The following is a 13884-nucleotide window of genomic DNA, read 5'->3' as shown; positions in this document are numbered from 1 at the left end:
AAGGCCCGGGGCAGACTGGGAACAGACAAACCAGGAGAAGGAAGCAGCCATGGCCTGGGCTGGTGGCTCCCTGCGGCCTGTGGGCCCCCCTCCGCCAGGCAGGCCTCACCAGCACTGCCCCCCCCACCCCCCCACCCCCGCTGCGGCCTCAGAACCAGGGGGAGGGTCCTGTCCCTGTGTGCTCAGATCTGGCGGGGGCGGGGAGGGGGGTGGTTTGATGTGGCAGGCAGCCCCTGGGCCTGCGCAGGCTGGGACGAGTGTTCCAGGCCTTCCCGTCCTCCCTGGCCACACGCCGCCACCGCTCACTGCCCCTCTCCGTGGGGCCCCGGGACCAGCTCAGCTCAGTAGGGTCGGAACTTGCGCTGTGCCCGCATCAGCTCGATCCTCTGCTTGTCCTCCTCGAACTTCTTCCGCAACTGGGCTAGATCTGGGGAAGGGGATGGGAAAAGGGTCAGGGTACCCTGTGGGGACTGCCCCCCTCCGCCCTCCTCTCTGATACTGTCCAGACGCTGCAGGGAGATGAGCCTGCAGGCCCCGAGGGCAGGGTGCGGGAGCCAGGGTGGCCACACGCCTGAGCTTTCCGGGAGGACTCAGCAGAAGAGCGAGCGCAGCGAAAGCAAGATGCCCGCTCCCTTACCACCCCCCCCCCACATCCGGGGTGAAGGCAGGCGGGTATGGGGAGCCCCCCCAGGGGCACCTGTCCTCCCCTTCCCCACTGCAGCAGCCAGACTGGGGAGAACATCAGGGAGTAAAGGGACTTGGGCCTCGGAACGCTGCAAAATTCGGATGGCGGCTCCGGTCACCAGGTGACCAAGTCAGGAATACAGAGGGGTAGGCCCAGAGGGAGAGCCGATGTAGACGTGCTGTCAGCGGTTCTACAGAGACGAGCAGGAGCTACGGTGTCCAAAGACGCCAGAGTAGGAAGCAGCAGCAAGACAGGCAAGAGAGTGACGGGCCTGGGTGGCAGGTCACCATCCACTGCTGAGCCTGTCCCCCTGCCAAGGCCAGGGCCAGCACCCTCTGCCCACGGGGAAGCCACCCCGCAAACAAGGAATGGCCTGCGGCACACGCTCCGCGCCATCAGGAGCAGGAGTGAGCCAGGGGCGAGTGGGCACTCGTGTCGACACGCTCCGTGCGAGGGCGCCCGCCCTGTAGTCACTCACACACACTGTCACACACACCGTCACACGCACACACACTCACACAGCAGCGGCGGCTCCCTAAGATCCGCCCTCTGTGACCCGGCCGCCCCTGCTGCAGCCGGACAGGTTCCAGCGCCAACTGCTCGGGGTGGTCTGACGTCCCGGGTGTGTCCCGAGCGTCTCAACAACCCAGGGCCCCCACAGTTGTCACAGGGAGCAACAGGGGCACCGCCGCAGGGGATGCTGCAGGTTGGGACCCTGATTCCAGAGCCCGTTGGGACGCCTGTGTCCAGGAACAGCCCCCCCCGGCCGCCACTCCACACCCACGTCCCAGTGCCGCCCGTGGGAGCCCTGCGCTCCGGACGGGGCTGAAGCACAACACTCTGGGCCCCTCCCTTACGCTCCATCTTGGTCTCTCGGTGCTGCCAGGCGTAAAAGTTGAGCAGCTCCTTGCGGGCGCGCTTCCGCCTCTCCCTGTCCAGCACCCGCAGGCTGGCCGCCTCCGTCCGCGGCAGCACGGGCCGCCGGCCCCGACGGGTCACCTTCACCCAGCCCTCCTCGTCCGGAACCCCTTCCTCCTCCTTGGCCTTGGCCTCCTCCTGCAAGGAGAGGACGCTGTGCCCGGCGGACCCCGGGACCCGCCCTGCAGCCTGGGGTGCCCCCCCCACCTTCGAAGCTCTCTCTCCGGCGCCCAGAACCTTCTTGCCACCTCCCCGCACCCACCGCCACCTGCTGCGCCCTCTCCCTCCCAGGAGCTAAGTATTGGGGGAGCAGGGGGCACAGCGGTACTGACACTGCCTCCTCGTCCCTCAGACTGTTTCCCACAGGCCACTTAGAGACCAGACCAGGAGTCACCCAGGTAGGGGACACAGGACTCACAGGGAAAAAGGGAGCCCGAACTCTACACAGTGACCAGGACAGGGAGCCAACCCTCACCCCCCTCCAGAGCGACCCAACACCTGTGATCCCGTCCGCATGGAAGCCCCACCTCAGCTATCCTCTTGTCATACATCTCCATGAACGTGTCCACTTCGGCCCTCAAGGCCTCAGGGTCTGGCACCGAGTCTGCGTAGCCACTGATCCACTCTGAGGAGAAAGGGGGCAGGGAAACGGGACCTCCTCAGGCCTAATCCTCAGGGCCCTGAGTGCCCAGCCGGGCAGGATCTTCTCACGCAGGCCACCAGGATGGAGACTTGCGGCCCAAGGAAGGTTCTAGGGGCAGCAAGCTGGGCCCTCCCCTCCGCCCGCCCTGACTGCCGCTCTGGGGGTGCGTGGACACAGCAGGCACTGCCCACAGTGCTCCCCCCGCCAACCCAGGGCCCAGGAAGAGGGGTGGGGGCGCGATGCTGCCGTGGTACGGACTGTGAATGCCGCTCTTCACAGGGTGACTCTCTGTCGAGGCCAGTAAAGGGCCCTTGAGGACTAAGGCAGCAGACACCCCGCCTGCCTTCTGGAACACCACGTAGGCCACCTGGAAGCCCTGGGGGAAGGAGAGGTGTCAGAAGGCCAGCACCCGTCCCACCGTCCCAGCAACTGGCTCCCAGGGCTCCCAGACTCCTCGCTGGGCTAGGGGACACATGCTCGTATGTTCCTGAACCAGGGAGATAACCAGAAAGTTCTCTGTTATCCTGGGGAGGGACAGCCACGCTCCTGGTTTTCCAACTCCTGCTAGAAGCAACCCAGGTGAGGTGAGACACTCGGGACTTCCCTTCTGGTCATGGGAGGGACACAGAGACACAAACCAGCTCGCCGCGTCCTGGGAGCGGACAGAGCACGCACTAGGTCAGACCGCGCCACGCCAGGGGGAGGTGTGGGCTCAGGACGGGGAGAGGAGGCCAGGCCGGGGGGCCTCAGGAAGAAGGGACTTCGGCTGGGGAGCAGGAGGAGAGCTCCGGGAGGCCCTTCGGGGCAGCGAGCAAGATGGTCTCTGAGCTCCCACCCAGGACAATGGAGAGAGCCGGACAAGAAGCTAAAGGACGTGACAGATCCAGGGAAAGGAGCAGAGGCGCTGCTTACTGGCCGGCGTCCTCGGCCACATGTGGCAGGGACTGGCCTACCAGTGCCACCCTGGCCGCCCCCTGCGCCCCCAGGTGAGCAGATGGCAGCACTTGGACGCTTACCGGAACGGGCGTGGGGTGAAAAAACTTGGACTTTGGCTCCTCTGCGCTGTCAGCGAGGTCTGGCTTCTCCTGTAACTGCACGGACTGGACGGGGCCGCAGGAGGAGAAGAGGCGGGACAGGCACTCCTGCCGCAGAAAGCACGGTGTGAGGGGCTGCGGGGCCTCGGGGAGCCTCCCTCCGCCCAGGGTGGCACCGCCAGGGGACCAGGGCCCCCAAAGGTCTCGGAGCCCGTGTCTGCCCACCCGCAGGGCACACACACGAGCCGAGAGCCAGCCACATCCTCCTCTGTACCGTCACCGTCCTGCCCTCCCACAGCCCGAGCCCGCGAGCCTGTGAATTTCCAAGTTCAAAACTGTTGAGTAGAAAAACCCACACCTCCACTGGCCATGGGACATGGGAGGGACCAGACACGGCGTGAGACAGAATTCAGGTATAAACTTTTTGACTTTATGACAGGAAACTGCTTGAAACATGTGCCCAGGTTATTTGCTTGGTCCCCGGAAAGGGATTTCTCGCTTTGAAAGGTCAGTCGTCCGTCGCTGCCCCTTTCTCTGGGTGAACGATCCCTGGAGGAGGATTAGGTTCTATCAGGAGACTAGGCGTGGATGTTTCCGGGGTTATGCAGAGGATTCTGGATTTCAGGAGCCAAACAACTAAGTGTTCCTCCCTGCAGCAGCCATTTAAACCTGGAGTCAACTCTGTGTTTTTGGGACTTAGGCTGGCGGTGATCCTTGGGAGGGGAGGGCCGTGGAAGGATTTCTTGGGCTCGGGTCATGTTCTGGTTCTGGGGGCTGAGTATGCAGGCCTGTTCAGTCTGTGAAATGCAGCGAGCTATACCCTGTGGCCAGGCCTTTCTCTGCACACACACCACGCTTCAGGAAACGTAAAACATGACAGCCTCTCTTCTGCTTTTCTCTGACTGCAGAAAAGTGTTTTTTGAAATTAGCTCCTATCTTGAGGATTCTCTCCCTCTGCCTCTGTCCTGCCCCCACTCACTCTCCCTAAAATAAACATACCTTTAGAAATTAATACTCCTTTTTTGAAAAACAACTCATCTAAAACCCAGCAACACCCTTAGTTTCTGTTCTGTGACTTTATGTAATGCAAAACAACCATTTTTTAAATTTTTTTTTTTTTTTAAGATTTTATTTATTTATTTGACAGAGATCACAAGTAGGCAGAGAGGCAGGCTGAAAGACAGAGAGGAAGAAGCAGGCTCCCTGCCGAGCAGAGAGCCCGATGTGGGACTTGATCCCAGGACCCTGGGGATCATGACCTGAGCCGAAGGCAGTGGCTTAACCCACTGAGCACCCAGGCGCCCCAGCAAAACAACCATTTTTGTGAAAATACATTAATGTCTGGACAGATTTAGAGGATAAGCTTATCTTCTATTTAAAAAAAATAATAATAATACTTATTTATTCGACAGCGAGAGAGGAAACAAAGCAGGGGAGAGGGAGAGGGTGAAGCAGGCTCCCCACCGAGCAGGGAGCTTGATGTGGGGCTCGATCCCAAAACCCTGGGATCATGACCTGAGCTGAAGGCAGACGCTTAACAACTGAGCCACCCAGGCACCCTGTATCTTCTATTTTTACCTATGGAGATGTATCACTTTTAAATTCAGAGAAAACATGTAATTCAAAGAATTCTGGGAAATAATAAAAAGCTTTGAGCTTCTTAGAACTGCACTTTATATTTTTTTATTTTTTAAAGATTTTATTTGAGAGAGAGAGAGAGAGAGAGCACAAAGAGGGGGAGTGGCAGGCAGAGGGAGAGGGAAGGGTGAAGAGGGCCCCCTACTGAGCAGGGAGCCTGATGTGGGAACCAGTCCCAGAGGCAGATCTTAACCGACTGAGCCACCCAGGGCCCCCAGAACTTTACTTTTCAAAGCACAGCTTAAAAAAACATTTCCAAAAAAAATAATATTAAATTAAAATTAAAAATAAATAAGCAAATAAATAAGTAATCATTTCCAAGGTGCCTGGGTGGCTTAATCGGTTAAGTGTCTGATGCTTGCTTTCGGCTCAGGTCATGGGATCAAACCCTGTGGTCTGGCTCTGTGCTGGGTGTGGAGGCTACTTGAGATTCTCCCTCTCAGCCTCTGCCCCCCACCTTGTGCGTGCTCATGCTATTTCTCTCTTTCTCTCTCTCAAATAAAAAAATAAATCTATCTTTAAAAAGACATTTCTGGGGCACTTGGGTGGCTCAGTGAGTTAAAGCCTCTGTCTTCGGCTCAGGTCATGATCCCAGGGTCCTGGGATCGAGCCCCACATCGGGCTCTCTGCTCTGCAGGGAGCCTGCTTCCTCCTTCTCTCTTTCTCTGCCTGCCTCTATGCCTGCTTGTGATCTCTGTCAAATGAGTAAATAAGGGGCGCCTGGGTGGCTCAGTGGGTTGAGGCCTCTGCCTTCGGCTCAGGTCATGATCCCAGTGTCCTGGGATCGAGCCCCGCATCGGGCTCTCTGCTCGGCAGGGAGTCTGCTTCCTCCTCTCTGCCTGCCTCCCTGCCTACTTGTGGTCTCTGTCTGTCAAATAAATAAAAAATAAAAAAATCTTAAAAAAAAAAAATGAGTAAATAAAATCTTTAAAAAAAAATAAATAATAATAATAAGCTATTTCCTTTCACAAGAGACAGACGCAGCAGCCTTCTAGATCCCCTCCCTTGGGGCTTCAGTTGGATGCTTCCACCTAACCAGCAAGGACCAGCGGAAGGAGGCCAGCGGAAACCCAACCCTACCCGTAGCTCCTGGCCCGCCCTAGAGGTTCCCTCCCCGACACCCGCTCACCTCTGTGCAGTATGGGGGCACATTGAGGACAAAAAGCGTCCGCTTCTGAGGCCAGGAAGACTTGGTGCCTTCTCGAACTCTGTGCTCTCTCACATAGAGGTAGTGAGAAGCCTGCTGCTTTTCCGAGAACTTGATCGGGATGGCTGGACAGGAAATGGGGGCAGGGAGGGACAGCGTGAACATCAAGCTCAGGCTGTCCCTTTCTGGCCATCTGTCTGTCCGTTCCATCACTGAGCCCTTCCCCTAGGCAAGGCCTGTGCGGAGTACTGTGCAGGCTGCGAGACTGAAGGAACAGAGAACCTGCCTAGGAGGGACGCCCAAGCAGGTGGGGGAGAGAATGTAAACGGGCAATTACGACAGGTGGGAGCACGGTGGGAGCACAGTGAGACGGCAGCCCAAACCCCACTGCTCTTGAGGTCAACACCAAAATCCTGACATCGGCTGGAGGCCTTGCCAGACCCTGCCCACCTTTCACATCCTTTTGCAGAGTCTGCCCCCCACCACTGTGCGGGCCTGCCACTCTGCCTTCTCTCTATCCCTCCAGTAAGTCCAGGCCTCACTCAAGCTCACATGTTTCCTTTACCTGAAACACCAACCTTCTTCCTTCCACCCACTCTTCAGGTTTAACTCTACTTCCTCTGAGAGCCTTACATGCCAAGTCAGAGCCACCTGCTCTGTGCCTTGACAATGTCTCTCCATGTCTCTAAGTCTCTATCTGAGTAATCATTTGGGGATAATGTCTGACATTCCCGTAATGCTAGGGGCTCTTTTCTGTTTCTCCCGGCCTCCTTCAGAGCACCGTGGGGATACCTGGGGATACCGCTGCAGCACCTGTGCTCAGGAAGTTCCCACAAGAGTAGCACAAGACCATGAACAAGGCAGCACATAACAAGTTCCTATCAAATATGAAAGAAAGGGGGAAACTGGGGGTGGTTGCATGGCGGGGGTCTTTAGATGGGTATCTGAAGGGCCTCTTTGAGGAAGCAGTATCAAAGTCATAAGGCACAGCTGTGTGAAAAGGGCACCTCAAGTGCAAAAACCCTGAGGGTGTAAAGAGCTTGTTGCTCCAGAGGAACAGAGAGCGCTCCAGGGCGGCTGAGGCAGAACATGTGGGGCCACACAAGTCAGTAAGTTTGGCTTTCGTTTTAGGTGCTAACTTGTCAAGCCTCGGGAGGGAATTCAGTGGGTATGGGGCTATACAGGCAGGCTGTGAGGCAAAATCTGATTTAAATCTGACTTTGGAAAGCACATTCCGGCACCCGGGCGAACAGAAAGCAGGGGCAGGCGAGCCAGTTGGGAAGGCACAGCCGGGTTAGGGGCGATACGGGCCAGACGAGGGGTGCCAGAGGTGATAAGAAGCGGGTGGGCTCCCTCGTCCGGGGTTAGAGTGTGGACAGAGACGGGTTTCCCCAAGGGAAGCGGTGGCCAAAATGGGCTCGTCCCGGAAAAGTGCCGCCAGACGCGAGCAGGGCGTCTTGGGGGCTTCCGGGCCACCAGGCCTCATACCCAATCGCGCGGGGGTCCCCGAGCCAGCGCCGCCGCCCGAGCCGCCTCCCGGGGAAGCCTGACCGCCCCGACCCCGCGGCCCCTCACCTGAGTAACCCGGCGGGCTCGGAATCCCCTGCTCCGGGTCCCGCGACCCACGTTTCCTCCTGCGCGCCACCATCTTGCCAGCCGGAAGCCGCGGGGGCCGCTGGGAGTTGCAGTCGGCGCTGGGAGCGTGCGCGTTTCCATGACGACGGCGGGGCGGCGTGGGGCCCGCCTTCTCGGTTCCAGCCCCGCCCCCGCGCCCGGGTACCTTCACCGCACAGGCTTCGTTTGCTCTGAGTCGTCAGCCGGCGGATGTGTGGGTACCTGTCGGCGTGGAGGGAACTCAGCCTTCCAGTCTTCCAGTGCGCAAATAGCAGCGAAGACCTCACAGAAGCTGACCATTCCAGCCATTTCTGAGTGCACAGTTCAGTGGCATTAAGTGTTTTCTCAGTATTCTGCGACCAACCTCCTTGCCCATCTCCAGAATGTTTCATCCTCCCGAGCTGAAACTCTGTACTTGTTTCCCCTTCCCCCAGCCCCTGGTAACCACCGTTTTACTTCGTTCCTGTGAATCTGACTCCTCTAGATACCGCATACAATGCAATCATACAATATGTGTCCTGTGTCTGGCTTATTCCACTTTGCGTGTGTTCGTGTTAATCCACGTAGCAGCAGGTCTCAGAATTTCCTTCCTTTTTAGAGCTGAGTAATATTTCACTTAGGTACAGATCACATTTTGCTTATCCATGTCTGTAGACATTTAGGTTGTTTCCACTTTTGGCTATTGTGAATAACGTTGCTATAAATATTGTCTACAACTTTTGGGCAGACATGTTTTGATCTCTCGGATACATATCTAGGAGAATTTTTTTTTAAGATTTTATGTATTTATTTGACAGACAGAAATCACAAGTAGGCAGAGAGGCAGGCAGAGAGAGAGGAGGAAGCAGGCTCACTGCTGAGCAGAGAGCCCAGGTGGGACTCGATCCCAGGACCCTGAGATCATAACCTGAGCCAAAGGCAGAGGCTTTAACCCACTGAGCCACCCAGGTGCCCCTCTAGGAGAATTTCTTGATCATTATAGTAACTGTATTTCACTTTTTGAGAACTGCCTGTTTTCCAAAGTGGCTGCATCATTTTAATGTCTCACCAGTAAAGTTTGAGGGTCTAAAATTGTCCACATCCTCACCATTATTTATATCTAATATTTTGGCTATAGCCATCCTAATGATCATATAGTGATAGCTCCTTGCTTGGGTTTTGATTTGCATTTCCCTGATCATGAGTGATGCTGAGCATCTTTTCATGTGCTCATTGGCCATTCGTGTGGGCTTTTGTTTTTTGAGAAATGTTGACTCAGAGTCTGCTCATGTTCTGTTGGGTTATTTTTACTTTTATTGTTGCGCTGTAAGAGTTCTTCATCTTTCCTGGGTGCCATTCCCTCATCAAATACGTGATTTCCCAAACTCTCTCCTAATCTGTGGGTTGTCCTTTCACTTTCTTAAAGGTACAAAAGTTTTTAAATTTTTGAAGTTAAATTTACTTTTTGAGGGTATCTAGTTGTCTGCACCATTTGTTAGACTATTCTTTCCCCCACTGAATTAATTGTCTTGGTACCTTTGCTGAAAATTAATGGACCAGATACACGAGGCTTTAGTTTTGGACTCTCCCTTCTATTCCACTGGTCTGTATGTCTGTCCTTATGCCAGTATCACACTGTCTTGATTACTGTAGCGTTTTACTTAAGTTTTGAAATCTGGAAGTGTGAGTTCTTCAACTCTCTTCTTTTTCAAGATGGTTTTGGCTACGCAGGACCCCTTTAAATTCTTTCAACAATGTTTTGTAGTTTTCAGGATATAAGTTTTACGCTTATTTTAAGTACACTTAAGTATTAATTTTATCCTATTTTATTGTTTGACTCTATGCTGAGTTTCAGAATTGTTTTCTAATATGACTTTTAGATTACTCATTGTATCGATTGACCTTGCATTCTGCAATTGTGCTGTGTACGTTAGTTCTGGTAGTCTTTCAGTGGATTCCTTAGCATTTTCTGTATAAAGACCATGTCATCTACAAATAGAAGTAATTTTACTTTTTTCTTTCCAATCTGCATGCTTTTCTCTGCAACTCCCCGACTCCTTCCCAAACCGAAACCCCTTGGCTAGAGCCTCCAATTCACTGTTGAACACAAGTGGTAAAAGCATGTCCCATGGTATTTGAAAAGAATGTGTCTTCTGTTGTTGGGTGGAATTTTTTGTTGATTGCATCCTGTTGGTTGGTGGTGGTAAGTTCTACATCCTTGATGTTCTGTCTAGTTCTACCTATTGTTGCAAGGGATGTTGAAGTCTTCGAGCGTTAAGTGTGGATTTGCTATTCCAATTCTATCAGGTTTTGCATCACATGATTTGTAGCTCTGTTACTTGGCAATATATATTTAGGATTCTATCTTCTTGGTGGATCAACCTTTTTTTTTTTTTTTTCCATTATACAATGTTCCTCTATCTCTGGTAACTTTCTTTGCTCTGAAGTCTAATATATCCGATACTAACATAGCTACTTTGGGGGGATTGTTGGCATGATATATATTTTTTTCAATCATTTTGCTTTCAGCCTTATATTGTCATATTTGATGTGTCTCTTGCAGAGAGCATGTAAGGGCATGTTTTTTCACTCACTTTGCCAATCTTTCAGTGGATGTATATATAGACCATTTATATTTGATACAGTGATCTTAGTGATATAGTTTAATCTCACATTTTATTAATTTTGTTTTTTCCGGAGTGCCTGGGTGGCTCAGTGGGTTAAGCCTCTGCCTTTGGCTCAGGTCATGGTCCCGGGGTCCTGTGATCCAGCCCCGCATTGGGCTCTCTGCTCAACGGGGAGCCTGCTTCCCTCTCTCTGCCTACTTGTGATCTGTCAAATAAATGAATCTTTTAAAAAAAAAATTTTTTTTCTGCCATCCTGTGAGTTACCTGAACATTTTTTTTTTCAGATTCATTTTTATTTTTCTGTAGTGTTTCGGGTTGTGTTATCTTTTTTAGTGATTGCTCTAAGAGTCTCATCATATATACTTGTTACTACCGTACAGCCCTGCTGACATCTACCAGTTTGGGTGAAATGTAGAAAACTTCCCTCTATTTCCCTTTGTCCTCTCCTATTTATAAAGTAATTGTTTTAAATATTTCTTCTATGTACATTGAGAACCACATCAGTGTTATAATTTTGGTTTCAACCATTAACAATTTAGCAAATTCAAGAGAAGTATTTTACCTATAGTTTTACTTTTTTTTTAAAAAAAAAAATTTATTTATTTATTTGACAGAGATCACAAGTAGGCAGAGAGGCAGGCAGAGAGGGGACAGCAGGTCCCCCACCGAGCAGAGAGCCAGACACGGGGCCCAATCTTAGACCTCAGGATCATGACCTGAGCCAAAGGCAGAGGCTTTAACTCACTGAGCCACCCAGGCACCCCTATTTCTACTGTCTTACCTTCCTTTCTGATACACAGTTTCCTTCTTTTATTTTTTCCTTCAGGGTTAGGGAGCTTTTTTAGCCTTTATTTCAGACAACGCATTTCTAATTTTCTTTTATCTGAGAATGTCTGAAATAATCTTTTAAAAAAATCTTTTATTTAAGGGGCGCCTGGGTGGCTCAGTGGGTTACGCCGCTGCCTTCGGCTCAGGTCATGATCTCAGGGTCCTGGGATCAAGCCCCACATCGGGCTCTCTGCTCTGCGGGGAGCCTGCTTCCTCCTATCTGCCTGCCTCTCTGCCTACTTGTGATCTCTGTCAAATAAATAAATAAAATCTTTAAAAAAAATCTTTTATTTAAGATTTTATTTATTTGACAGATAGAGATCACAAGTAGGGGGAGAGGCAGGCAGAGAGAGAGAGAGGAGGAAGCAGGCTCCCCGCTGAGCAGAGAGCCCGACGTGGGGCTTGATCCCAGGACCCTGGGATCATGACCAGAGCCGAAGGCAGAGGCTTTACCCACTGACCCACCAGGCGCCCTTGTCTGAAATAATCTTGATCCCTGAAAGATATTTTTTGCTGGATGTAGAATTCTCACCCAACCTTATGTTAAAAGTGTGCCACTTCCTTTTGGCCTCTTGGTTTCTGATGAGGGACCTGTCATATTGCTTTTCCCTTAAAAGATGTCACTTTTTCTTTTGCTTTTATTATTTTTTTAACTATTTTATTTTATTTTATTTGACAGACAGCGATCACAAGTAGGCAGAGGCAGGCTCCCTGCTGAGCAGAGAGCCCCATGTGGAGCTCCATCCCCTGACCCTGGGATCATGACCTGAGCCGAAGGCAGAGGCTTTAATCCACTGAGCCACCCAGGCGCCCTTCTTTTGCTTTTAAAATGTTTGTCTAGTTTTCTTAAGTTTGGCTGTGACGTGTCTTGGTGTTAGTTTCTTCGGATTTGTTTGGGATTCTTAGAGCCTCTTGAATCTATAGGTTTAGATCTTTCACCATTTCTGGGAAGTATATGGCTATTACTTCAACTATTTCAGCCTCAATTTTTTTCTCTCCTTCTAGTACTCTGATGATTTTTTAATTTTAGTTTTTTTGTCATAGGTCCCCGAGGTCCTTTTTTTTCTTTTTTTTAATTTCCTTTCTGTTCAATTTGTTAATTTCTATTGCTTTACCTTCAAGGATTCTTCCTTGCTTTTTTGGTAATTGCGTTTTTCAGCTCTAAATAATTCTTTATATTCTTTGCTGAGACTTTGTATTTTTTTCACTTGTTGCAAGTGTGTTAATTTTTTGTTACACTTTTATGATGGCTGCTTTTAAATCCTTGGCAGGTAATTCTAACATCTTTTATCTCCGTGTTGTCTCCCTACTCCTTTTCTGTTTCCCTGGCCTCTTCAGTCTATTTTTGACTGAAACATGGACATTTGGGGTCGTCACAAACACTGTTATCTTTAGATTTTCTGTTACAGCACGAACACCTCCTCTGAGGCGGATGGAAAGGCACCACTTAATCAATGCCCCATGTGGCTGGAGCTCAGGTTCCTTGATTGGTGTCTGACACCCAGGGGTGGGGAGTGCCTCCTAGTTACTGCCTTGCAGGGGTCAGTTCCATCATCCTGTTCCACTTCTACTTAGAACACCCTGGTTGGGAGGGGTCAAGGGGCCTCATTTCTCCTCACAGGGCCTCCACCAACACCAATTTCAAGTTCCAGCGCCTCGCCAGGCCTTCTCTGTACCGCCCCAAAGGGAATTTGGAGGTGCCCCCAGTACAGCCTAGTGAGGCTGGAAGCTTAAGATCCCAAGTTGGCTTCTGTTGGTAGCGTCAGGGTGGTTTCTTCTGGGGTGAGGCTGTAGTCTTGTGAAGCTTATTTTTGGGGGGGGGGGTTGTCTGCTTTTTCAGAACTGTTTTGAGATGTGAAGGAAAAAACAGTGCCAGTTGATTCCTTGGGTCCCAAGGTCCTCAGTTAGTCTTTCTCTCCACCTTTCAGGCTTATGTTTGTTTTCTATGAAGTCTCCAGGGCTCCATTTAGTGGAAAGGACAGGGATGAGATACTTCCATTCTACTTTCCCGTGAGAGGGGCTGTTCCACTTACACCACAATAAAACCAATATGAAGATATAAAATGGTACAGCCACTGTGCAGACTGGATAGCAACTCCTCAAATTAATAATCGAATTGCCATAGGATTTAGCAGTTCCACTTCTGGGTATGGATCCCCAAAAATCGAAAGCAAGGTCCTTCTTTTTTAGAGAGAGAGGTAGAGGTGGTGGGGGGGGGGGTGCAGATCTTCAACGGGCTCCATGCCCAGCGTGGAACTTGATGTTGGGCTTGATCTCACAACTCTGAGAGCACAACCTCAGCTGAAATCAAGAGTGGGATGCTTAACCGACGGAGCCATCCTGGTGCCCCTGAAAGCAGGGTTTTTTTTTTTGTTTTGTTTTGTTTTTTAAGATTTTATTTATTTATTTGACAGACAGAGATCTCAAGTAGGGGGAGAGGCAGGCAGAGAGAGAGAGAGAGGAGGAAGCAGGCTCCCCGCTGAGCAGAGAGCCCGACATGGGGCTTGATCCCAGGACCCTGGGACCATGACCTGAGCTGAAGGCAGAGGCTTTAACCCACTGAGCCACCCAGGCGCCCCTGAAAGCAGGATCTTAGAAAGAGATCTATACAGCCGTGTTCACATCAGCATTATTCACAACAGCTAAAACATGGAAATGATCCAACTGCCACAGATAAATAAGCAAAATGTGGTATACAGACACATACAACATAGTGTTCAACTTTAAAAATTCTCATGGGATGGGCGCCTGGGTGGCTCAGTGGGTTAAGC

General features: G+C 51.4%; 1 protein-coding gene across 1 annotated transcript; it reads right to left on the bottom strand.

Moving 5' to 3' along the window:
• Positions 1–22: 22 nt before the first annotated feature.
• RRP7A (ribosomal RNA processing 7 homolog A) lies at positions 23–7734 on the bottom strand. Its single transcript, XM_059401871.1, has 7 exons — positions 7641–7734; positions 6048–6190; positions 3263–3388; positions 2505–2622; positions 2131–2228; positions 1543–1741; positions 23–427 (listed from the first exon to the last, which is right to left on the bottom strand). The coding sequence occupies exons 1-7, from the start codon at positions 7711–7713 to the stop codon at positions 342–344; spliced, it is 843 nt and encodes a 280-aa protein (XP_059257854.1). The 5' UTR covers positions 7714–7734; the 3' UTR covers positions 23–341.
• Between the last annotated feature and the right edge of the window lie 6150 nt (positions 7735–13884).

The sequence above is a fragment of the Mustela nigripes genome, chromosome 6, assembly GCF_022355385.1.
Source record: "Mustela nigripes isolate SB6536 chromosome 6, MUSNIG.SB6536, whole genome shotgun sequence".
Lineage (NCBI taxonomy): Eukaryota > Metazoa > Chordata > Mammalia > Carnivora > Mustelidae > Mustela > Mustela nigripes.
This window is presented reverse-complemented; position numbering and strand designations above follow the sequence as displayed.

Bases quoted from the DNA above. Each gene is read 5' to 3' on its own strand.
- RRP7A (XM_059401871.1), bottom strand. From the start codon at position 7,713: ATGGTGGCGCGCAGGAGGAAACGTGGGTCGCGGGACCCGGAGCAGGGG. The intron at 1,742-2,130 runs GTGGGGCTTCCA...CTCTCCTTGCAG, and splicing joins ATGACAAGAGGATAGCTGAG to GAGGAGGCCAAGGCCAAGGA. The intron at 428-1,542 runs GTAAGGGAGGGG...CCCCTTCCCCAG, and splicing joins CCGAGAGACCAAGATGGAGC to ATCTAGCCCAGTTGCGGAAG.